We start from the raw sequence: 24873 nt of genomic DNA on the forward strand, positions 1-24873 counted from the left end.
TTCAAAATAATAAAATATGGAGCATTTCTCCTTTACCCACAGGCAATTCTTAGTTACTGCGTGAGGATGGCAGTAGAGGACAGCAAAACCACAGCTTGTTTTATAGGACAGAACCAAAAGATGTTCTACAGGGGTAGGGACACCTCCAGAAGGTCTCCCTTTATCTCCTGCTTTGGGGTGGGAGGTGACCCCCTGTGCAGCTGTATGGCAATGTATGCAGCCAGCCCCCCCCCCCCCCCCCCCCCCGCCTCCTCCTACCTGCACCCCCTTAGAAAGCTAAAAGAAGCTTGCGGAAGGGAGGGAGAAATGCTGTCTTTTCAGACTGCAGTAGGTCTTATTTTTTCTTACAGTGATGAAACAACTTGCTGCACAACTGGGTGCAGCACTGGAACTGGATTTTCTCCTTTCAAGGCCCCCAGCTGCCAGTAACATCTCCATGGGATAAGAGTAGGGCTGCGATAAGAAAGGCAAACACGAACTGCTGGTACGAACAACTCCATAAAAATTCCCAGAAATTCAAGTCCAATACCAAGTCCCTCAGGAGACGAAAGGAGCTGGCACATCTGGATCAGGGATCTCACAAGATATGACTTCCACAGCCATGGGAGATGTGGCATTTTGCCTTCACAGTTGAAACCCTGTATATTTCTTGCAGTCATCTGATCGAAGAGGTTTACCACCTCTTTCCTTTTAGAGCTGACCCATTTCTCCACCGCATCACTTAGTCATGGGCAGGCCAGCACAACCAAGTAGGAGTCTCTAGCATCATATACCTGCTTTTCTACACCACTGCTGCAAGCGTTGCATCACTTTATCGCTGACTTTACAGCCAGGAATTTGTCATCAGTGCAGCAACTTGCAATTTCATCAGCAGGGCACACCATCCCTGCACTGCTTCACCGTCCCACACCCACTGCGTTCTCTGCCAAACCCGCCTTACGCAACGGCTCATCTCCCTCTTCAAAATGGAGAAGGGAAACTGTGGCAGGGCTGTGGGTGAAGTTTTGCCCCTTTTACTAAGAGCCAGCAGGGTCTAGGCCCTGCAGAGGTCCCTGGGGAGCATCAGGGCTCCTGCAGGTGCCGTGCAAGCAGCCCACCCACCCCATCAGCAGCCAGGTTCTGCTCACACATCCACTGGTGACAACAAGCAGTTGCAGCGAGGGGTGGGGACCAAGGAGGGAGCAGGTCCCCGCGGCTCAGCACCCTCACCGCCACAGGATGGGGCTCTAGGACAGCGAGTTAGCACTGAAATAAATTAACGTGCTTGTTAAAAATAATTGTTAATAGCCCAACAGCTTTCCATGAGGAAACTCCTAGCTGCCATGCTGAAGCCACAGCCAAAGCTATAAAACTTGGTTTGTGTTTCTTTCTAGCTGTAATTTCTTCATGTACTTCTGGGCCAGCTCATGCCCTTTGCTGCCAAGATGTGAAAACACTATTCTGAAGAAGCGGGGCCTCTGCAACCCCACAGAGCTCCCACTCCCATGGGAGTGATCAGAGGCCTAGAAGAATCGCATTGGCACATGAGGAGGCCTCTCTGAAAGTGGTTCTCACCAAGCTTTTATAATTTTTCCCCGAACTACCAAACCCATTGATTATCTTTCAAAGCACAGGAGCCCCACTCAAAAAAACAAGGGGTCATTTTATTTTATTTTTTAAAAAGCACGTGCACCACAACAGGGTTGAAGCAAAGCTTAGTTTATTCAGCTCCTGGAATGCTCTGATTCTCTGACTATTTTTTGCTGTTCAAGCACTTTAAGAGCAAAAAGCACGTTAGGATTTGTTACTGGATTTTCACTCAGCGTCTGATGCAACAAGATTTGGGCCCAGAAAGAAAGCAGTGCCCGATGCTGTGCCCTAAACCTCCCCCCAGCCAGAGCAGCCCCTCGGCCCCCCCCAACTCCCCAGGCACCAGCTCAATACCCCCCCGGAGCTGCAACGAGCTGCTAATTGCCCCTGATAAATACCGGGGCAGAAAGGCCGCTCCCCCCCCCCCCCGACTGCCCTCCTTGGCGGGGGGGGAACCTTCGGTGGATCCCTTTGCTGGAGGAAGAAGCCGCCCCGCTAGGACCTCCGCAGGTACCCGGCTCCCACTGCAGCGCATGGGGAGGGGGGGGGCTCAGGGGGGGGCACACTTCGCCGCCAGCTGCGGGAGTCTCGCAGCTTTTGCTTCTCGTCTTTCTCTCGCTGTTTTTTTCCTCTGCTGGCTGCTTCTGTGGGGTCTCCTTCTCCGGTGCCTGGGCTGGGGGGTGGCGGGGGCGGGGGACTGAGGCTGCTGCTTGCTTTTTGGCCCCTGTGAGGCCACGAAGGCCCCCCCCCCCAGGTGCCACAGGTCTGCCTCCATCCTTCTGTTGCCTCCCCCTATCCCCAGCAGGGAGGATTTTGGAGCTGGAGCCTCTGCGCCCTGATAACCTGGTGCTGGGGGCAGCTGCACGGAAATACCGCCCCCCGCCCTGGTACAGTGCGGGGGGAAGGAGCCGTTCTGCCTGCTCCGGAGGGAAACAAAGCCCAGCTGCAACTGAGTTTCAAGCAAGCTGGGCTGTTAAAAAGGCGAGCAGGTTGGTAATGCACTGAGGAAAAAAAAAAATCCGCAGCTCCTGAGCCATGTAAGGTTGGCCAGCACAGAGGTGGCTCCAAGGATAACGCAAAAATGTTTGAAAAGTAGTAAGAAACTCTGAATGCAATAGTTGATGCTAAATGCAATGAGACAGCTGAGTTTAATTATGCATTTAGTTGATGCTAAATGCAAGAAACTGGCTGAGTTTGGCCAGGTGGTGGCAATGGGGAGAGCTGATGGGCTGCAGCTGCAGGGCTGGGGCTGGTTTGGGGGGTGTGCAGGGAGCTGCCTGCCTGGGGGTGTATCCCCTCTGCCCCCTCCTGATGCAGTCAGGGCTGGGTGAGGAGCCTGGGGGTCTGCTCTCTTGAGAACAGATGGCTGCTGCTTGCTGGAAGTGGTTTTGGATGATTTACTGGATGTTGGAGGCAGCGTTTTTTATGATATGGAGGTAAAACGACCAAAGTGCTATCCTTTTGAATTGCACAAAAAATGAGGGACTAAAAAGCAAATCCCTAGCTATGAGATACTCTTGGTGGACTTTAGACTTATTTGGTAGAGGTGATGGCGCTGTTCTGTAAATCACATTTCTCATCCTTCCTTTGCAGCCCTTTTCTTGCTCTTCCTGCTCAGTTTTGAAGTGTAGGTGTGTGGCATGCCAAAGCCAATCAGGAGGGAACAAATTCACCCTGGTGGAGTCAGCTTTTGATTGCAAATAATTGAGGTCCTGCTGACTCCTGGTGAGAACTTGCTGCTTCCTCTGAGAAGTCCCAGAAATGTGAGGCTGAGTTAAAGCTTTGTGTATCAGCAGAGCTGATATTCCCAAAAGCTCTTTCATTTCAAAAGATTCTTTTGATTTTAAAATCTTTAGTTATAGAGCACCTAGGGTGTAATTGTCAAGAGTAACCTTCGTATTAGTTAGTGGAGTTGCTGTTTGCTTTCAGCCCATGAGCATCCGAGGGCAGGGCTGGGTGGCTAATGCAGACCAGGCTGAGCTCCTTGCCCTGTGCCTGGGGCAGGGCGGCCCTGCTGGCGGGCTGTGATGCTTGCTGCGTGGCTCCGACCTAATGTGCCCTGTGACCCTGGGCTGGGCCAGCTTGGCTGTGAGGCGTTTTGGACTTAAGCAGCTTGATGTATCTGTCTGCCTCTAGAAAGTTCTGAAAATTGTGACAGAGGTTCCTGAATGGCAAAGACGCTTTAATGGCTTCCTAATTTCTCCCCCTTTTAAATAAGGAATAATAAAAAACTTGACAGTTGCCGCCCAGCTTGTTGAAAGAGCAGACAGCTGGATTGCACAGAAGCATTAAAATACAAATTGCATGCACTTTCAGTGCAATACCAACCTCCAGAAGTGGTGGAGCTCAGCAGAGCTGGGTAAATGAGAAATATTTGAGTTTGCAGGAGAGTGATGTAGATTGCTGGCCTCAGATCATCAAGCTAGCTCTTAAAAAAAAAAAAAAAAAAAAGGAAATTCACCAGATGAGTACACTGCCCTGAAACCTCTGACTATCTAGAACTTCTTAGAGGCTTGGGTGTAGCCTGAAGGTGTGGGTGAAAAGCCACGAAGAAAGATGCTCCATGCTGTGACAGGGGAATGCAGAAAGGCTCCTTTGTTCATGTGACTTCAGCAACCCCAAGCTGCTGATGTGCCGCATTTGTGGGCCATAGGGTAACAGCCAGGAGAGGGACTGGGAGAGCTCTCCCCTCACTAGGTATTGCCTAGCAGCTTCGCCTGCCTTTGAACGCGACCACATTAGAGACATGCCCTTTGGCTGCTTGGTGGAGAGCACAGCTTTATTATTTCTCTCCTAGTAGGCAGATTTGGAGAAGGCATAAGTCATCCTAGCCTCTGCTGACTCCAGGGAAGTCATGCCACTTCAGAGCTGCTGCCTCTGACTTTTCAGCTCCAAGATGGTCACTCTGCTCTTTTTAAGCTTCAAACCTTTTCCTCTTTTTAAAGATGCTTCCTGCTATGCAACTCAAACTGAATTTGGAGTCCTGTAGCCTACCTAACTTTGTCACAGGTGACATGTTATTTGAGAATCTCAATTTTGGCTGGCAGAAAAATCATTGCAAATCTAAATTTCTGCTGTAGCTTGTTGTTGTACCAATGCATTTGTCTGCAGGGCTGGGTGGTAGTTGCTCTGGGTTCTTGACAGCCCAAGTGTTTTGTGCTGAGCTCTTGGCTGCTGTGCTGTGCTGGGACGTGTGCGTGCCTCTGCGGCTCCTGCGTCTGCCCTGAATCAAGCCCTAAACACGTGATGGAAGAAGAATTTCTGGAGTTTAGTTTACAAATGCAGTAGGAATGATTGGGGGGTAAATTTAATTGAGATTTATTGGTTTGTGGGGTCACACCACCTCAATTTGCAAATAGCTTAATGGCATACTGCATAGAGCAGTGTGGTCTAGGTATTAGAGCACTGCTCTGACACATGACTCCTGGATTTAATTCCAGCATTTGCTGCTAGTTTATTGATTTAATGTGTTAGTTGTCATACAGCTGTCTCAGCTTTTTCTGTAAGCTCTTTTGAGATGTGCTGTAGGGAGCTGAGTGTTTGTTACCTGTGCAGGTGGAAGCAGTGCTCATCTCTCCATGGTTGCTTTACAACTGGGGATTGTCACATTGGAGGCAGCTGAATTAGGGGTGGAGGGTTAAAAAAAAAAAAGTGGCTGGTTTGATGCAGTAGAGGCTTTATTATGTGAGAAATGGTGCATATATACCATACAGAATAAAGTAATGTGGACTATAAAGCAAGAACTTCCATTATTCCAGGAGGTACATTGGAGGTGGATCTTCAGGTAGCAAGTGCTTCAGGAGTGAGGTGCTTCACACAGTAGATCCCCTTGACTTGAAAGCTGCATTCTGTTTTTCACCATTTTACTTGTTTATTTTTGCTAGTTGCATGTAGAACAAAGCACAACGCTTAAAACCAGTTTCTTTTACACTACCTCCTCTGGAACAAAGTTGAAAGCAGAAAAATGTGTATTTAGCAATATTAGCACAGAAGGACCTAGTTTTTATTGACTCTGGGCTAGCTGATGCCACTTTGATGCAATGTCATTCATGTGAGTGGTTATGCCTGTAGTAAAACTCACATATCCTTTACACCAGCAGTCATAGAAAAGCAGTCTTAAGACAGTCAAGAGCTGAGCCGGCTGTAGATATGAAGCTATGAGACCTTTAAATCTAATGCAGAGGATACCGTGGAGAGGGCTGGCTGTTAGGGTTTCAGGTTGCCCACAACCCCAGTGACTGCAGCAAGAGATGTGAGTTGCACCTCCGGGAGTTGTGCCTGTGAACTCAGCTGCGGGTGTGCATCTTGCTCTCCATCACCTGGTTGTTCTGTGGGTGCCTCTCTGGAGCTTAACTTTGCCCACAGCGGTAGTGGTAGCTGTCGGACCACTGGTATGAGGAGCAAGGATACGAGCTCTGCTGGCCTACGTGAATGGGATTGCCTATCTGGGGGCATTCTGTAATGCCCAGCTGTCTGCACTGAGGCACAAAGAGATGCTGCCCGCTCTGCACGTGGGGCTGGGGGAACACCATGCTGCACAGCTCAGGAGACCTGGTGCTACAGGAGGAGGAGGAAGAGTGGCCTTGCACAATGTGCTTCTCGATACAGCTTGATGTGCATGGTGTGGGGCACTTGGGGCTGCTCTGCATCATCTTCCTCGCGGCGCACAGGTTGGCGTCCATGGAGGCACATGATGTGCACGGCATGGACTTCACCACAGCAGGGCTGTGGCACTGTGTGAACACAGGGGTGGCACACTTCAATCCGCTGGGGACGATGCACTGCTGCTTGTATTGGTACCAGTAAGACATTGTCCCGGGGTGGAGATGAAGCTAAAAAATAAAGGTAAATTAATTCCCTGTAGATTGCTGCTTGTATCAGAGCTGTCTTTCCATTGTTTGAATGTGCTGCTCTGACTCTCAGTCCTCATCTCTGGAGCAGAAACTGCACAGCCTTGCATTTAAATAACAATTTTTTAATGCCTTCAGATCTCAGGTGAAGTAGGTAACTATTATCCTGAGAAGGGGAGTTTGAGGCTTAGCTGCAAAGTGACCTGCATGCTTCAGCTACTGAAGCAGTGGCATACCTAGGGCTAGTGCTGAGGTTCTCATCTCTTGTGGTAAAGGCTATTTGCTTTCCAGATGCTTCAAGTGAATCTGGAATCACTTTCTGTTAGCATTAGGTAAAGCAAAAGTGTTGCCTTTTACACTAACCTGAATTGCAAAACAAGATTATCTCTGTAGTAGACAGGGTAATGTGGCAGGAGCTTTATTTTTAGATGCCCGATGTTCATAGGGGACAAAGCAACTTTTGAAAATCTGGCTGAAGCTACCAGTGTCCTAGATAAGTAAAAAGTCAAATGTAACTCTCTTCATCTCAGGATCAGTTGTATGATTGCTTCACCAGCTATGCTGCACTCTCTTGGTCTTTCTCTCCTGAATTTGCTCCAGTAGAAGCAAGGGCTGCAAGAATCTTGGAGGTCAGCTTAGAGCTGTGCCCTGCCTGCATCAGCCTGTGGTGCTCCCTGCACTGCTGGCACAGAGACACCTGGGGGCAGGAGGCTGCAGAGTCTGTGCTGGCTGCTGGAGGAGAGGCACTGCCCAGCTGGGGGACATCAGAGCTGCCTGTCACACTTGGAAGGCATGAGGTGTCTGTCCAAAGATGTGACCGAGTGTGGAGAAGTGCTGAGGCCTTGGATTTCCTAATTAAAACTCAAAATCTGACTGCAAATCAGCTTTGCTCAGCACTAGCAAATGGCACTTGGGTGTCTGGATGTTGCAAGTTGGTGGCAGCTGCTTTTGCAGATAGGCAGCACTGCTCTGAGAACAAAGCTCTGAAGGGTCAGGTCCCATCAACACAACTTGTTTACAAAGGAGTCAACTCACACCTAGCTACAGAAACAGGAGAAAGGCCAGGGGTCAGCATTTTCTAGCTATGTTTTGAAAGTGAGTAATCCCAGCTCTTATTTAAAAACCAAAATCAAAACCACCAGAAACTCCAGAAAAATAAGTCTATAAAAGGTTCCAAAAGATACAAGAGCCAAGCTTTCCTTCAGTTCTTCTATATAAAAAATTAGTCTCTGTGGTATTGTAGAAACCATCTACATCAGACTGATTACTATCGTAGAGGTCAGCTGCCCACAGAAAGTTACTCAAGCTACTGAAATAAGGAGAAAGATCTCTAATATAGGAGGAGAAATTTATAATTCAGAATTTTTAAAGTGGATTAAAGATAAAGATACTTAAATTGCCAGATCAAAGTGGAAACATCACATCAAATTGAGTTAGGTTCTATAAATCTTAGGCTTAATTTTGAATGTCCATACCTATGCCAACAAATATAAATTAGCAAAGAGAAACTCTTCAAAAGAAACAATTCACTTATTTCTCATCAGATTATTTTTGCAGGATTCAGGTATGAGTTAAAAGCATCAACAGAAGGACATTTAGCTAGTTAGAATAGAAATAGGCAAATAACTTACCGAGCTCAGAGAGGAGAGTAAGAACTGGATTGAAAGCTCGGAGATGTGTGGGTTTTATATGGTCTTTTAGACTGCCTGGAAAACCTGAGCAATGGTATATCAAATCTTAATTAAATACAGGAGAAAATGTGTTCATATGCAGCTTTTTCATTGGCTGCAATTATTTTACTCATATGTGATTATTAGTATATTCTGATCCCCAAATAGCATGAAATGTACCTCACACCCTGCTGGGTTCTTTCAATTTTAAATCTTTATGGGATAAGTAAGGGATAAGCAAGGCTGAGAGAGACGTACCCAAAGCCTGGCACTCAGCTACTTGTACGTCTGATCTAGTGCCCTTCAAAGCTACCGAGTGAATCCCAGATTTTATGAGGCTTTGCACCTGGTTGCTCTTTCCAGCTGGAAACAAGGCCAGTGGCAGGTGTGTGCATGCAAGCCAGTGCTGTCTTCATGGGTGTGTAAACCTCACAGGACCGCAGCCAGGGCTAGTACTGTGACAAATCGAAATCTGCTTGGAAACTGGCACAGCTAAACTTCCAAAAAATAGCTTTGTCAAGGATTTAAGCTGTTTGTGGGGGCAGTGCTTTACGTGGGCTGCTGTGCTCCTACAAGTAGCTTGTGGTTTGATCAGACTCATCAGCAATTGTGTTTGGGACATCCCATTAGGTTCCTGGGGTGAGAAACAAGGAGTATTAGGTGGAACTAATCATGGCAAGGGAGGAGTGTTTCTAATCACCCCCATTTGGTTTACTCTGGCCACCCCAACAGCTGCTGGCTTGCACCTGGACCTCTGCTGTGCCCATGTGGATGCTGCCTGTCCATGTGCATCATGCTTGCTTGTCAGAAGGGGAGCTGCTCCCTGCATGCAATGTAATTAGTAGCCTTGGATGTCCTGACACGCATCCTTTAAATTGATGCCTGTGTTCATTATAGTGGAGTCCAGCTTGAAGACCTTTGCTCATGTAAAACTTTAATGAGTGGTTGTGGGGAGTTCCAAGAGGTCCTGTTATGAAGATGCCATTTCATGGCCTCTGTCAGTGCTATTCTAGTTTTATGTGTGGGTAAATGTGGGCCTGCACAGGTGTGGGACCTGGAAGGGCCTTAATTTATCAATACACACACTATACCTCAGCTTTGTTATAGGCTCTCATACAGGTCATGCCATGAGTCATGATTACAGTTCTATCAAAATGCACTGTTCTTTCCATTTTTTTCTTTTTTGCAGCCCAGAGTATCTCCTTAGTATCACCAGCTGATTTTAATGGCTTAGTTTAATGACTTTATATAACTGGAAAATACACCAATTTGTATAATGTGAAGGGGAATGCAGCCATATCCCCAAACTGGTTCTTGTTGCAGCCCCTTGTTCTGGGACGAAAGGATGAACACAGGCAGTAAGGCCAGTGCTTCATCTTGATGTGCCAAACAGTAGCCAATACTGCCTGCTCCAGGGGAAAAAATACCTCGCCCAGTGGGCATGCAGATAATGCCATGTCAATTTAGCCAAGTTTAGCTAAGGCAGGAGCCTTTGTTAGCAGTACCATCCCTGTGTTTCCCTCAGCGTAGCACCAGAATGTAGCAGATAATGATGGTTCTTCACCTCTCATTGTGTAGCTCCTAACAGCATGGAGAGCCTCAGCTGCTGGGTAGTAACACTTGGCCATGGAAAAATGAGTATTTCTCTGGTTCTCACCTTTCCTGGTGAATTTATGGCTTGTGACTTAAATGTTAATGCATGAAGTACCACATGGAGAAATGAGAAGCCTCAAGACCAGTCCATAACGGATTGAGAGCCCCTTGCAGTGGTGTGCTGCGTACGAAGGGTATTTCTGTGGGAAAAGCCCATGTCCCATATGCCTGAAGTAGTTACGAGCCCTTTTAGTGACGCTGAGCCCAAGTTCTGTCTTTTCTTTGGATCATACTGCATCTGTAGTTGACATCTATAAAATTCAAAGCACCTAATGGAAGGCTAAGTTATGGGAAAGTGTCATTCCCTGCAGAATAATTTAGTGCTGCTGGGTGGTTTGAGGCCAGGCCAGTGGTAAGTGATAGGTTTGGGTAAGTCCACAGGGCAACAGTTCTGAAGCTGTTGGTGGCTGTGTAGCAGGGCAGGCATCCTGGCTGTCTTGGGATGCTTGCAGCACATTCATGTTCTTGGAAAACGGGCATCAAGCTTGCATGGCTTGCCATTGAGAAGTAAAATAGCTCTGGACATTTACTCATGGGATATCTGAAGCCTTGTTTATAAAGCTTTTTTTTTTTTTCTTTGAGGGGAAAAAAGCAACAGTAAATGCAAAGTAACTTTTAATGTAAAGGGAAAGTAGAGAGCACAACAGCTGTCTGAAGTAAATTAAGAAAAACATGCTTCCAGGATTTCAGGAGATTTTACCTCAATTTCAGATTATTCATTCTATGCTTTCATGCGTACAAATGGGTTTGGCTCCCCCTGCAACTACTGTCTCTTCACAGCGTTTTAAGTGTTTCTAACTTCAAGACAAAGTGGGAAAAACCTTGGTGGCTTCTCCTGTCTAGTTTCTTTGTCACGAAGTTAAATATGCTCAGCCTCTTACGTTAGTCATTAGTTGGAGTTTGGTGGTTATAAAGCAGTTGTGCTGATCACATGTACCTCATTTGAGGAGAAGAAATCAAGAGAAATTAATAAATCTGAGCTTTGGATGGCTTTTATATAGTCAGTCTCACAGAGAAAACACCTTTTTGGGCACAAAGTCCTTACTAGCCAGAGCCAACATGTAATTGATGCAATTATTTCTAAGGTTTCTGCCTCACCTACTGTGGTGTGTGCACAAAACCACAAATGTTTCTGGAGTTTTAAACTTCATATATGTTTGCAGTGTTTCCTTAGTCTCTGGGATGGATTTGACTCACGAAGCCAGCTTTTTGTGTGGTATAGCCAAATGTGTGTCTTCAGAGGGTTCTTGCTCTTGTGGTGAACACTACCTTGGTCTTTAAAGCTGGCGTTGGAGTTGCCTCCACCAGGTTTGTGGGGTGAGGGAGAATTGGTGTTGATGCTTCATTTGTAGGGCTGCTCTGTGGGAAGCAGGAATCAACTAAAATACCATCTTTTTGTTCAATCACAAGGATTAGTTTGAGCTCAGCTGTGGAGAAAACACCAGTGAGACCACATATCTCTGAAGCTTAGTCTGAGGTTTCTAACAGGGTTTTAAACATCTTTCCTGCATACCCTTACAGGTAGATGGCTAAAATATTTTGGAAGAATCCTAATGTTTTATCTAAATCCTGAATAACTCCATGTTCTGTCAACACTTTGGGTGCTTGATGGCTTGTCTGCATCATAGGTGTTTTCTCTTTTTTCTTGACACGAGGATGACAATTTTTATATTTATTTTGCATCTTTACTTTTTTTAGGTGCTAAAATTTGATTCCTAAATTTGCTTAAACTGGTAAATTGAGCCAGAGCGCGTGTTGTTTTGCTGCATTTACTTCTGGACACAGCTTAGGTGTAGTGAGATTTGGCTATGGTTCAGCAGTTGACTCATCGCTTTTATTTCTTTGTCTTCTCTGGTGGTGCCTGAGCTGGGAGTTGTAATACTCTTGTTAAACATCTGTATGACAACATCAGTTGTGTAGAACATTAATGAGCTTTTCTGTTGTGCTTTGAGAATGCTTTCAGAGAGCATCTGCGTGCCTACTCTTAGTGTTGTTAGCCTCTGTGTTCAGATACATGGATTTAGCAGTGATAATAACTGTAAGCAGCGCTTAGCAGAGAAGGAAACTAGTTCCAGCAGTGTGGCTTCATCTTGCTTCAGATTAATGATCTAGATTTTGTTCAATGCAATATTAATAATACATTTTTAAAATAAGACTTAAGACTTGCTTTTATCTTCAGTTGGCTAACTTGAAAATAATGATTAGGCTTTGAATTCCACCTTTTTTGAGGAATTACATTAAGGTTAAATTGCTATTTGATTTAAGCTGAGATAGGCGTGTGTTGCAATTCACATGGTTACACTTAATTATAGAAAATGCAGAGTTAATTTTCCAAACGAATGACAAATGTTTCAGTGTCGCCGAGGACGATGTGATGATAAATCTCAGCACGCAATTAAACTAGGAGAGCAACCAGACCACTTCCTATTGTGTGAAAAACTCGATAGGGGTTTCTACCCCACGGTAGCATATGGGGTTTAGTATTCTTTCTGAGTCATTTTTCTGCCAATCTGATATATGAGATTCCCTCTTTGTTGAAAGGCAGAAATTATTCTGCAGTGTTACCATGTCCATCTCTAACTCCCCCAATGGAAGCCTTTTCCTTGTGAGAAGAACATGCTGCTGTTGAGAAGGGGAAGGCTCTGAGCTGGGCTTTACTATAGCAAAACATCCCTTACAAGTCTTCTCTACTGCCATGAAAGTAGCAAAATCTTTGACTTCAAGCACAGTGTAAATCAGAGTGGACAAGTTGCCATCCTCCATGGCCCACCGGGGCTGGTAGAGAGCATCTGTATGGCACAAGCCGTTTCCATACTTGGCGTCTGTTGCTGACACTGGTACAGAGTGTTGGTGAACCTCCTCCTCGGCGTCCATCCGTCATACTGCTGTGTTTAATGCCGATGATAACTGCTGGCAGTTGCAATTCATCAGCAATTGGGATTCCAACACGAACGTTCTACTCGTTGTTCTAGATGTGCAACGTGTATTATTACAATGGATTTAGGTGTCCTTTTATTGAACAAATGACTTTTTGAAAAAAATGACCTGACAAGGTCTTGCATGAGCCACACCCAATCTGTTGCCTTTTTGTCTCATTTTCTTAATCAGGTCATGGTTTATAGCTTCAGAGTATGGGATAAAATTTCATATAAGATATAGCCTTACTTTTTCTCCCCTTTTTTAAAAAGCTTGCAGGTTTAAAGACACACATGCTTGGTGTCTAATTGGAAGAGCAGCACTGACTTATTTGGATATATTACTCTAAAATTCATTCTGAAGGTTTCCACAGAATGCCAGGGCTTTGACTAGACCCCATATTAGCCTAATTTCATCACAGAACTGTGAACCGGGCTACCCCTAGGCCAAGAACCCAGCATATCCCTCACTTTTGCAATTCCTCCTGGGCTGGGTCAGTACATTTTCTTCCAAGTAAATGGCTGTTTGCTGCTTGCCCAGGGATGAGTCCATTCATGGAGGAGAGCCGAGTATGAACCATATAAACCTCTTGGTTTTTCTGTAATATACACAATATCCCTTCTATGTAAAGTTTTGAAATAGACTGGAAGGCAGTGAAGTCCAAGTTGTGGGGGGGTGGTGGTGGTAATGGAAGGACGCTAATAATTAGAGCGATTTATTAAAAACAATTGACATTCATTAACAAAGTTAAGTCTTAAAAGAAACGTGTTTAGTAATTGATTGGGATGCTGTGCACATAAGTGACTCAGATGCTTTGGGCAGTCTAAGAGTATAAAAACACTCAACGTCAGATCTTGCCCGATCATTTTTCTTATTTCTCTCGTGAAGTAGGTAAGCTTGATTTGAATTCCTCTTTCTAAAGAAAGTTTTTGCTTGTAGTTTTAAGTGAGGGTAAATCCTATGCAAATGTTCCGTTGTATCAAACCAAAGTTTTCTTGATGTATCTATACCACTTTGTGACTGTTTAGCTCTTGGCTTTGGTACATGCAGGTCTTCCAATACTGTCTGGGTGATGATCTCCAATTAGTTTTTCATTAAATCTCATTTCCAGATATTGTGTTTGATACAAGATTTACAGGTGGTGTTTTCTCAGAACCCAGCTATGAAATTCTGCCTTTCCCTCTAGCCTGTTGATAGCTTTCTGTTTTAATGTTTGATTGTGGAACTTGTAAGAATTGTTGCCTTGTTCTCATCATATTCCCTTGCACTTCAGATTAACCATCCCCCAAATGACGCACTCCCTAAGCCCGTGCACCGACGGCAGCCCCTCGCTGTGTGGGGTGGCTGCGCCGCAGCCCATTGCTGACAGCTGCAACGAACCCTGTGTTGTGCAGTGTCCTGACTCAAGGGTGGTCATCTACCCTCCACCTGTGGTTGTGACCTTCCCTGGACCCATCCTCAGCACCTTCCCACAGCAAAGCGTCGTGGGATCTGCGGGAGCCCCTGAAGTTGGAAGTGGCTTCAGCGGTGCCCCTGCTCCTGGGGGCTCGCATGTGTATGGCGGTGCCCGGTGGGCACGGGGGTACCCGGTTGGAAGCTGCAGACCATGCTAAACTTAGTCAGAGGAGCTGCTGGAAGTGGAACGTCCAGGCGAGGATGAGCAGGATGTAGATATCTGGCTGAGCTCCAGGGCTGAGCATTTGGAGCTGCCATTAAGTGCATCCATAAATGTTTAGATATTCTGAAGAAAAAGAATCCATTTACATCCTTCTCATATTACCCTTTCTGTTGTTTTTTATTTTTCCTAATGCCTTCCATTTTCTCTAAGTACTCTCTTCTCAAAGCTGTGGACTGCGTTTGTAATGCAGTAGGAGGTGAAGGGATTGGGTTGCCATCCATTTTAGATTGCTTCGTAGGTTCTTTCTGTGGCTAATGAGGTATAAAAAAGGGTCTTGGAGTGAGCCAGCCCATGCTCTGTGCTTTACGTGTCTCTGCAATAGGGAAACAACATCAGCTATTACATGAATCACCTTACATCAAATCACAGGTTACAGGCAATTTGTAATCTGTACCATATAATTCTGCCTCTGTATGATCTGCTTCTTTCTCATTAAACATGACCTTGCAATATGTTATTGGCCTCTGTGTGTGTGTGCATGTCTGTTCCTCTGCTCCTAATTCAGGTGCCTTTGTCCTGCTGCCCCAAGCTGATCCTATCGGCCTGCTTCAGGACAGTGATGGTCAGGAGAGATCTGGCAGTGGGTTGTGTGCACCTCCCTTCTACAGCAACTCCTCTGCTAGAGCTGTCCATTAATGAAACCACTGCACACATCTTTCCTTCTGTTCCTGGTTCTGCAAAGCTCCTTCCTCAGTATTGGCTTCTTGTGAGGTCTTCTCTTCCTGATGTCATCAGTTTCACCTCCCTGTCTCAACATAACAGAATGCCTCGGTGCAGAGGTGCAAGGAGAATTGGTATTTGGGAGAGGGAACTGAAGCCAAAAGTTCAGCTTCTGGTTTTACTGCTTTGCTCAGTGCCTTCTGACAGTGTAGTCTTCTTGTAGGCATATAGAAATGGATGGTGGAATTAATTCATGGAATTTTGAATTTCCTCAATAATTTGTAGATGATAAACATTTCAATGTTTCTATGCTATTGTATGTTTTTGAAGTGTTACGTAGCTATTAATAGTTAAAGGAATGGTATAAATCAGCACTGCAAAATGTGAGAGTGCTGGACTATTTCAGAGTAGCTGCTCTATGGAGAGCTCTCCCTGTGTAAGGAAAACAAAGTGGACAGGCATTGTAATAGCATGTAATTGACTGCTGGTGAGCCTTGGATGAGATGATTAAACCAAGTTCTCACCAACCACATAAATCCTTCCCTACAAAAGAAATCCCCCAAACCTCAAAAGCCAGATGAAGGAATCTTTATTATTATGCTAATGGCATATTTGGAAATGAACTCCAGTTTATTATTGAGGCCTCTAAATTTGCCCTTTCTGTGTAATAAGTTGAGACTTGCAGTTACCACAAAACACCAAGTTGTCAGTAAAAGTGGGAAGCTTTGCCAGTGAATTTCTGTGGAAATATTTATAGTGCACCTTCTATTCATTTAGATATAAAAGATACTCATGTGAAATGCTCTGAGGCTTTCAGAGGATTAAAGATATTAAGTATCTCAAGATACTGGAGTGTTTTTTTAAGACAATGGAAAAATTTTTAACATCTTGTCTCATAATGCAATAATGAACCTTAGAATATTCATCGAAATATAGTGTGTTTTGAAGCACTTCTTGTATCTCTTGCTGTTTTTGATGAAGCCAGTGTTCCTATCTGTCCTGGTTCCAGTTAGGACAGAGTTAATTTTAATTAATTCAAACCACAACACTATCCCATGAGCCACTTTCCTTTTCTTATTATACTCCAAGAAGTATTTTGAAAAAGTTCTAAACCTGCTCATATATAGGTCCAATTTCTCATTTGAGGCAAGTTTACTCTTTACAAGTGATTCTGGCTGGCAGTGAATCTTTGTGCTAGAGGCATATGTCCTGCAGCATGCCTCATGTGGGTTGTTCACAAGGTGCATTTAAATTGGTAATTTCCCACATGCATGCAGTAAATACATCCTGCTTCAGACTGGCATTCAGGACTTTAAATAAAATTATAGGAGTTAGTTTTCTGTTAACTAAATTAGCCATCTATCATCTGTGATCTCAGGCAGGCACAAAGTTCCTCTAATCATCCAACTTTTCTTATGCCTTAGGGCATAACACCCTATAAACCAGGGAAAAAATGCTCTTTACCCACCACTCTGAACAGGTGTAAGCTCAGAGCTGCTGGGGACCTTAAGGCTGACCCATGGGAAGTGAGCATCAGTGCTATTGTCTGATGGGGCCAAGTGATAGTCTGCGCTCCAGTTCTGTGATTTGGGACTTCTGGGGTCACCCTGACGTTCTGGATGGGTGAGCGATAAAGCTGTCTGGTCATTGTAAAGGCAGGGAGCCCTGCAGTGACTGCACTGGGGATGCAGCCCATGGAGGTGGAGTTGTACTGGAGCTCAGGCAACTTCAAGGCAAAAACTGAAGCTGAGGTGGTGCCCAGGTGGCTCCAAGCAGAGTGATAGAGGGAAGTGGTGTAGATGACCCTGTGACAGGCCTGGGGAAGCTGGGGTCCAGTCATAGCCCCCAGGTGGTTCCAGTTCCCTGGGCACTGGGTGGGGATCACACCCTCTGTCAGAAGCAATAGCACTGCTGGTAGCAACCTGAATGGGATGTGGGGAAGGGAAGAAACAGGTAATACATAAACACTGCTGTATTGGCAAGCATAGAGAGGCACCTGATGTTATGGCATGAGCTGAGGATTTCACTCAATTCCTTGGCTTTCCATCTTTTATCCTGCGTTGCCTCTTCCTGTGCATCTGTGTGCTTAAGCACTTCCACAGTGTGCGTGCAGGTGGGAAAAGTCTTGTGTGCCTGAGGGCATCCAAGGGAGATAAGCTGTATTTATTGTGGTGGGAGACTCAAACCTTTCTTAATGTTTTCCCTGGGGAACCCAGCCCTTTCTGCTGCTGACAGCAGCTAGCAGAAGGATTATAAAAGGCGTCTCAATGGTTTTGCCAGTTTCAAAAGGTTGTACTGATTTGCTGCCCATGTGTCCTGCTAGGAGCCTAGGGTGGAGGCTGCTATCCTTACTGTTTTACCAGGGTGTCCTGATCTGACTCTGTCTTGCTCAAACTGGGGCAAAAAGAGGTGAGCTCGGAACAAGGCAGCAGGTCAGGCCAGTCTCTTGGCTGAGGCTGCTCCTTCCCAGGCAAGAAACGGGATCTGTGGAGCTTGTCCTCTGCTCTGGCTCAGTTCAAGGTCAAATGCTTTATGTGAAAGCGTCAATGAGGATATAAAGAAATGGGCTTTGGATTGGAGGAATAACATTTGCAACACAGGGACTATTCTGCTAACTATCATTGTTTCTCTGCCTATGAAAATGTTTCCCCAGTCTGTTCCACCGGTTAGTTTCTTACTTTTTCCTCCACTTAGCTATGTCAGCTGAGAAGATGTTCCTGTGGCTGTCATAAGAGAAGGGGTAGCCATGTAGGGTATCTCTCAAAAATCAGCCCAGAGGTGCCCCCTCAAAGTCGCTTCTACAAGATTTTTGACTCCTGGTGATGTCTTTGATGTATAACTGGGCTTGCATGGGATCCATGCAGTTATGTCTAGGCTATGCTTGTTGAACCACCTTGTTTCATGCCAGATTATAATCTTTAATATTATAAACCTAAATCAAGACTACTCGGTGTTCCAAGGTGACACAGTACAGGCTGACAGGAACTGCTTGAATAACCTGGCTGTGCAGTTTGCAAAGGAGATGATCTCTTCAGCTGATGGTCATGGCTTAGTTGCCTTCGGTCTTTTCTGTTAGGTGTCTTTCTCCAAGCTTAAGAAGCATTGCTGTCTTTCCTTGGCAGACCACCTGATTTTAGCTTCCACTCAATTTTTCTTTTTTGGAAATTATTTTTCAAACATAGAACCTAGCTTGCTCCAGGTGTATGTGTGTGGTAGTGCAGACAGTCAGCTGATGCTCTTTTCTGGAGGAGTGTTGTGTAAACCCAGGGTCATAGGTTAATTAAAATAAGGTAGAACTTCGTCCTACTTTGGGAAACAAGTTGGGGCTGGAGCATTTTTGAAGGACATATGATGTCCTCTAACATGTGGAGTTTAGACCTCCCTCTTACTGTATGGTTGTATGGAGTGGCACTGCTGCTGGTGCCTTCACAGTGGCATGTCAGCAAAGACAAAGGGAGAAGAGGAGACAGCTGATAATATTATGCAGAGTCATTTTAATGGAGAAACAGACCAAGAAGTTACAGAAAGAATAAGTTTGCAGTTTTACAAAAGGGTCTTCAGCAAGTAGTGTGTGTCTGATGCCAGATGATGCTCTCTCCTTGTGGAAACGGTGGAGTTTGGCAGTCCGGACAAGGTTCTTGCTCACACTTTCTCATAAGTCCTGTTCACTGCTGTATGAAGCACAGCATGAATGTATAACAGGAGCTTCTGTACATGTTGTCTTTGGAGAAGTTTGTTGTGAAGCAAAGAGGAGTTTGTGGCAGTTGAAGAAATCTGCTTCCCATTGACACAGGACTGCTCCTATTACTATGGCACTACAAAATGACTGAGAATTAATTTAAAAGGCAATTTTCCATCAGCATGATGGAAAGGTGCCTCAGTACTTGCTGTAATTCAAGTTGCCCTTTAGAGTAATAGTTGAAGAAATTCTTAAAGATATGAGAGGGTTACATATGGGGTAGTCCTAACGAAGCCTGGCACCCACACGCCTCACTGAACCCAGCCAGGGGTGTGGGGGCCCAGCATTTCTCAGCACCGTGACCTTAGCGATGAATCTGTCTCCTGCATTTCATTTCTTGGTTTCTCTTTCTGCTGGTTCAGCATAGATAGCAGCTTCAATAGCTGTATCTGTTGCCAAAATGAGAAAAGAAGGGGTAGCCATACCCAAAATTGAGGAAGTCCCCATTCCCATAGTAGCCCCCGTAAACATTCAAGCCTCTGCTGCCATACAGGTTCCCAAAGCTTCTGTAGCCATATGGACTCCCATATCGGTACTGGTCCCGGTAGAAGCCATACGGGCTTCCGAATCGGTAGCCATTCAGGCCCCCAAAGCTGTACTGGTCTTCGTAGCCAAATGGCGAGTAGTAGCCATCGTAGTAGAAGTCCCTGTTGAAGGTCATTGTTGGCTGATGTGGGTAAACCTGAAACACAGACCAGGGAGTAGGGTCAGCACATTGGCTGCTGGCAGCAGGAGGGAAGGCTCAGAGCCCTGGTGGAGCAAAGGAAATGTGCTGGCGCTGACCACGCTCCCTTCTAAGGGTTTTACATCCTCTTAGCTGCCTTGTTTATCTATCTAATCCTCTGAATCCGCCCAAGCTTTTTTCTCTTTGTTCTCATCTTTTGATATTGGCTGACAAAAAAAAAATATTCTTTTTACCAATTGAGAGCTGACCTTTCCTCCAAAGTCAACAAAATGTGAATAAAACAAAAATATGCCACTTCGGGTAGCGATGCTGATTCACATCAGACTGACAACACATCTCATGCATCCCCCAGTCTGGAGAGCCATGGGGTGCTCAACCTGGCATAAACTCAAAGAACACAATGAAATGGAGGAACTTCCTTCAAGGATGTCAAAGTAATAAATGTTTCATAATTTTTTATCTAAGGATTTGAATTCCCCACTCCTAAGGAAAATAATCTAGAGTTGGAAATTACTTATGACTTCAAAATTATGTTGGCTCCTTACATTCTGCAGTGCTTTAACACCTGCTATTAAATAAACACAGGAAGAGCAAAACAAGTTCCAGTGAAGGAATTGCTTTCAAAACGAGAAAAAGAAACTGCTTACAGAATATCCATGTATACATGTGCACGTATACAGTGTTATGTGCATGTACACAGCAGAGCCTTTTAAATATGTCCATGCACACACGTATAAATATTTTTATCGAGACATGCATACAGGTGTAAATACACGCAAATATATATATATATATCAAAAAGTGTAGAGTAGAGTCAGTATAGACTTACCCGGTTCACTGAGGAGAGGAACTCAGGAGAAGCGAATAAAACTTCGGAGTTCTGGGTCCGTATATATACCTTCCTAAACTCAGGTGTTAGTTATACAATGGATCTTGTTGCGTGCATTATTCCTTCAACTGATGTAATCGGAGTCAGCGATTTTCATATTTTCAAAGTTTGATGTGATGACACACGTCATACCTTCAGAATTTCTTTCATCTTAAAACAAGAAGAAATGGGCTCAGCACATTTCTAGTAAAATTGCATGGAATTCTTTGTAGTTGGATGGATGGGATGTTTAGACCATTACCGGTTGCGCAATCTGCTCGTAGGTACACCGTTTACTTGGCTTTTGCATCTATGGTGCAACACAGAGGGGAGAAAAGGAATACATTTGTTTTGGTGTGTTGAGAAGTAGTGCTTCAGTGCTAGGTTATAGGTTGGACTATTTGATCCTAGAGGTCTTTTCCAACCTAAATGATTCTGTGATTCTGTTCAGCAGCATCGTGACCTGTACTTAGTGCCTGATGATATTGGTGGGGATTCTCCTCTTGCCAGCGGCTTTGGTTTTGTCTCAAGTTCCACAACACTGATTTTGAAGAAATTTGTCTGCTTCTGCCTTAAGAATGTTTCTAAATATTTCTTCCTGCTTTGAAAAATATATACTTTATTTTTATTTTTATTTTTTAAGCTTTTGACTTTTGTAAAACATAGTGCATCACCTTATTAGGACTTGGGAACAAGAGACCTTGATGTATATTTTAAGTGACCATATTATTAAAACTGGGGGTGTCTTTTGGTGACAAACTATTAATATTTAAATACTGCAACACTTTGCAAATTGAAAACATTAATGAGTGTTTATGAAGTGCTTTGGTATTCAGAATTCTGAGGAAGCCTCAGCATCCTGCTTGCTCATTATTATCCTTATTTTATATTCAAATTAATGTCAGAAATTAGGTGAAGGTCATACAAGGAGTTCTGTAGCAATCTCTAGTATTCTTCACTATTGTACCATATTTGATGTGTGAGGTCGATTCTTTGCTAAGAAAATATTAACATCCAGCCTTGGAAAACAGTATTTAGTACACCTCTCCAAATCCTTATCATTTATTATTTTCCAGGGCAAGTTCATACTTGTTTTCTCCACTTTATTCTGCTGACCTCAGAGTCACGTCCTCTAACGAATTGAAGTGCAAACGATGCCATATTCGTATTTTTGCTGAAAACATTTTTTCTGCTCATGTAGCAGCATGACTTTTATTCACCATGAACATTTTGGAGGAATGCAATTAAGATTTATTTGTAGTTTGTGCTGGTCCTGTTTGCTGAAGTTGCTAAGTAGCTTAATAGAAAATTCCTAAATAAATGTTTGCACTTCCTTTAAGCAGGAAGCCCCTGCCGTAGCACATCAGAGTTTCTGATGAACAATATTTCCAAATGTAGGAAGATTTTACTTTTTTACTGAAATTTTATCTCCCTCCAATGGCTTTGGGAACTTACAAATGCCTTTATATAATACATAAATAAACTTCAGTTTTGACAGTGGAGACAATAAAATGGTATCAGGAATGTAGTTGGCCCAGAACATTTTAAGATGAAAGAAACCTGTAATATATGTGACATATGGGAGGTTGAGAACACACTAATAATCCCAAACAATGAGGAAAATTATATTAATTGAAGATATGACGTGTACAGGCAAATTTGTTTTCCAGCCAATAAGGCTACAAACTCTTTGAATATGCAGGGCGTCTTAGATAAGCCAGGAGGGCAAAGAAACAGTATAAAAAGAGTTCAGAGCTCCAGGCTCTCCATCAGCTCTCTTGCCTTCCTCCTCCTGGTGAACTCGGTAAGCCTCTTCTCCATTCAGTCTCTTTGTAAGGCTTAGAGATTTTGGTCTGCTAGTTTGTTGGGATTGCAGCTCCTCTGAAGTGTAAGATTTCTCCGTGCCTCGTACCTGTGCATACTGCTGTGCAGGAGCTGGCAGGCTCAGAACTTTAGAGCTGGGGCTGAAACTCTCCTGGTCCTGTCGGTACTTGGGATCTTCGGCTCCTGGTTATCAGACAGCTCTGCAGAGAACTTAGAGATTTACAGAAGGGTTTCCCTGCTGCGGCCCTCACTGGGTTCCTCCATAATTCTCCTATTTTATTCAGAGGGAGGTCTTCTGGTCTGTTTAGCAGGACTGGAAATCAAACTGATGTTCCGATGTGTCAATGGATTTGTAGTTTCTTGTTTTTGCTGTTAGCATTTGCAGATCCCAATTTCCCAAATTTCCCAATTTGCAGATTCAAAATCTGTGAATTACTGCAACAAGTCTTGGAGCTGTTGTGGTGTGTTATAATGGCAAACACCAGATACTTTAAACTTTACCTTTACTTAAAGCTCTCTTGAAGACAGTCTTGAAGGATTTGGGAATGTAGAGCTTTATGCAAAGCTGATCTCCTAAAAGAAATTGAGGATTGATTACTCCTTACCATATTGACTAAGAAAAATCCTGAAGCAAGCAGCAGGGAAGTTTTGAGCTGTAACAGGTCTATTCCCCAGCTGGTAAGCAAGAAAGGAAATTAAATGGTTTAAAAAGAACGGATAAATGAGAAAGCTAATGATGGTAGCTGGGTGAAGATGAGAAAATGGAAATGGGAGAAGGGATGTAATAAGGAACCAAGGAAATTGTCAACATTTAGCTTCTGTCTTCCATGAAGAAGGCTTTGGGCTCTGAGGCTGTTACCACCTAGAAGTGTTTCTCACTTTGGCTTTCCTCCCTGCTGCTGCGTTTCAGGTTTGCCTCCATCGCAGAAAGATGACTTTCTTCCAAGGCCAGTGCGAGGATGACTGCTATTCTCCCTGCAGTTACGGGGGCCTGTATGGCTACCGGGGCTACGACTGTGGAAGCCCCTGCGGCTACCGGGGCTATGGGAGCCTCTACGGTTACCGGGGCCTCTATGGCTTTGGGGACCGCTATGGCTTTGGTGGGCTGTACGGTTCCCGGGGCTTCTATGGCTATGGGGATGGCTATGGCTATGGGGGTCTGTATGGCGGCTATAGGGGCATCTATGGCTATGGGGACTGCTATGGCTACCCAGGCTTATACAGCAGCCGCTACGGCTACCCCTTCAGTTCACGATACGGCCAAAGATACGGCTACGGGAGCTGCTACCCCTGCTAAACCCAGCGGGAACGTTCCTGAAGTGAGGATCAACCCCGGCCTGGCAAGCATGGACTGACGGCGAATCTCAGTGGCGGTGTTTCCTGATGCAGAGAGCCCCAGCGCCAGCAGCCACCCTTCTGCAGGGGCTTTGAGTGCTCTGCACCACTGCCCAAGTGCTTGAAATGTTTTTTTTTCCTGCTTTGTGTCTGCTTGCTCTCTTACGTCCCATAGTCTCCTCTTGATCTGCTGTTGGATCAAAAAACTTGCTTCTCATCAATGTTATGGTTCTATGTAAACTCTAGAAATGCTGCTGCAATATCTGGCTTTTATGTTTGTTGCAGTGATGTATTCTGAATGAATGGTATAGGCAGGGTGTAATGTGTCTTTGGGAATGTAGTCTTTCTGTCCTGTACACCTTTAAAAGTATATCTGCCTTTCATATTAAAAGTTATGCTTCATCAGTACTGTACTTCTGGTTTTATTTTTCACTTTCATTTCTTAAATATCTTGAAATCAAGAGCATCACAGGTGGGGTGTCTGAAAGTTGTCGTTAACTTTGTTCACTCCTGGATTCTTTCTCAGAGCCTTGCCCTCCTCAAACTGGGAAACATGGCCATTTGCAGCTGCAAGAAACTTCAGCTGTATCTCTGATGTATTTCTCAACTCCAGGCTCCTGCTTTGTGCACTCCAAAGAAATGATTCATTTAAAATGCTTAGGTGCTGCAGAGAAGGCAAATCAGGTCCTAGACTGCATCTGCAGGGGCTTTTCTAACAGGCAGATGTGATCATCCCACTTTAATCAGTGCTTGTCAGGAGCACCTGGAGCCCTGTGTCCATTTCTGGTCCCATGATTCAAAAAAGACAAGGACAGACTGGAAAGGGTCCAAAGGAGATGATCAAAGGTCTGGAGAACCTGCCTGGTGAGGAAAGACTGGTGTAGTTTGGTCTGGAGAAAAGCAGGCTCGGGGGGACCTCATCACAGTGTTCTGGTACCTAAAGTGTGGCTAAAGAAGATGCAGGCGCTGTCTTCACAAGGCCAAACAGGGAGGAGACGAGGGGAAATGTGTTATAAGCTGCACCAGGAGAGGTTTTGTCTCCTCAATACAAGAAACTTTTTACAATGAGGTCAATCAATCATTGGAGCAACCTACCCAGGGATGTGGCAGAGTGCCCACCACTGGGAGGGTTTCAGTATGGGATTGGAGAGGGTGCTGAAGAGCCCCATCTGGGCTCCCCTTCCCCAGGGCAGGTTGGGGCTGGTGATCTCTCAAGGTCCCTTCCAACCTGGCCTGTTCTGATACTGAAGACATCATAGGCAATTGCAAATGCATGTACTTGCTGGCAATCCTGTTTTTAATTTTGGAATAAGCTCATGTTCTATCTGTTAGGGCTTCCCCAGTGGAGAGGGAGGAATTTGCCCTTGCAAAGTAAATACGTTGTTGGAAGTGGATCTCCAGCAGCCAGCACCTCCAAGGTGAGGCA

The 24873-nt window shown here is 44.8% G+C and overlaps 3 protein-coding genes across 9 annotated transcripts in view; 2 read left to right on the forward strand and 1 right to left on the reverse strand.

Moving 5' to 3' along the window:
• The first annotated feature begins 1896 nt into the window (after positions 1-1896).
• LOC310887444 (uncharacterized protein) lies at positions 1897-23852 on the forward strand. 5 transcript variants are annotated; one of them, XR_014575729.1, is made up of 3 exons: positions 1897-2079; positions 13932-16949; positions 23023-23852. XR_014575729.1 is itself a non-coding variant. In XM_083813428.1 (2 exons), the coding sequence occupies exon 2, from the start codon at positions 23044-23046 to the stop codon at positions 23407-23409; it is 366 nt and encodes a 121-aa protein (XP_083669554.1). In that variant the 5' UTR covers positions 1917-2079; positions 23023-23043; the 3' UTR covers positions 23410-23852. The 5 variants fall into 5 exon arrangements, 3 of the variants coding, with proteins under 3 accessions (XP_083669554.1, XP_083669553.1, XP_083669552.1); XR_014575730.1 differs by lacking the exon at positions 1897-2079 and adding an exon at positions 2577-3005; XM_083813428.1 differs by lacking the exon at positions 13932-16949 and having other exon boundaries at positions 1917-2079.
• Positions 2141-24873, forward strand: part of LOC310887501 (uncharacterized protein) — a 36005-nt gene continuing 13272 nt past the window's right edge. The window contains exon 1 of one of the 2 annotated variants that reach the window (XM_083813492.1): positions 2141-2558. The gene's annotated coding sequence lies outside the window, so the exon portion shown is untranslated. The remainder of the gene's footprint in view (positions 2559-24873) is intronic. The other variant, XM_083813490.1, reaches the window with a different exon arrangement.
• On the reverse strand, positions 3013-13923 carry LOC310887447 (uncharacterized protein). Of its 2 annotated transcripts, none has more exons than XM_083813431.1 (3): positions 8348-13923; positions 8051-8134; positions 3013-6401 (listed from the first exon to the last, which is right to left on the reverse strand). In XM_083813431.1, the coding sequence occupies exon 3, from the start codon at positions 6378-6380 to the stop codon at positions 5919-5921; it is 462 nt and encodes a 153-aa protein (XP_083669557.1). In that variant the 5' UTR covers positions 6381-6401; positions 8051-8134; positions 8348-13923; the 3' UTR covers positions 3013-5918. The 2 variants fall into 2 exon arrangements, with proteins under 2 accessions (XP_083669557.1, XP_083669558.1); XM_083813432.1 differs by having other exon boundaries at positions 8270-13923.

The sequence above is a fragment of the Anser anser genome, assembly GCF_964211835.1.
Source record: "Anser anser genome assembly, chromosome: 28".
In the NCBI taxonomy this organism is placed as follows: domain Eukaryota; kingdom Metazoa; phylum Chordata; class Aves; order Anseriformes; family Anatidae; genus Anser; species Anser anser.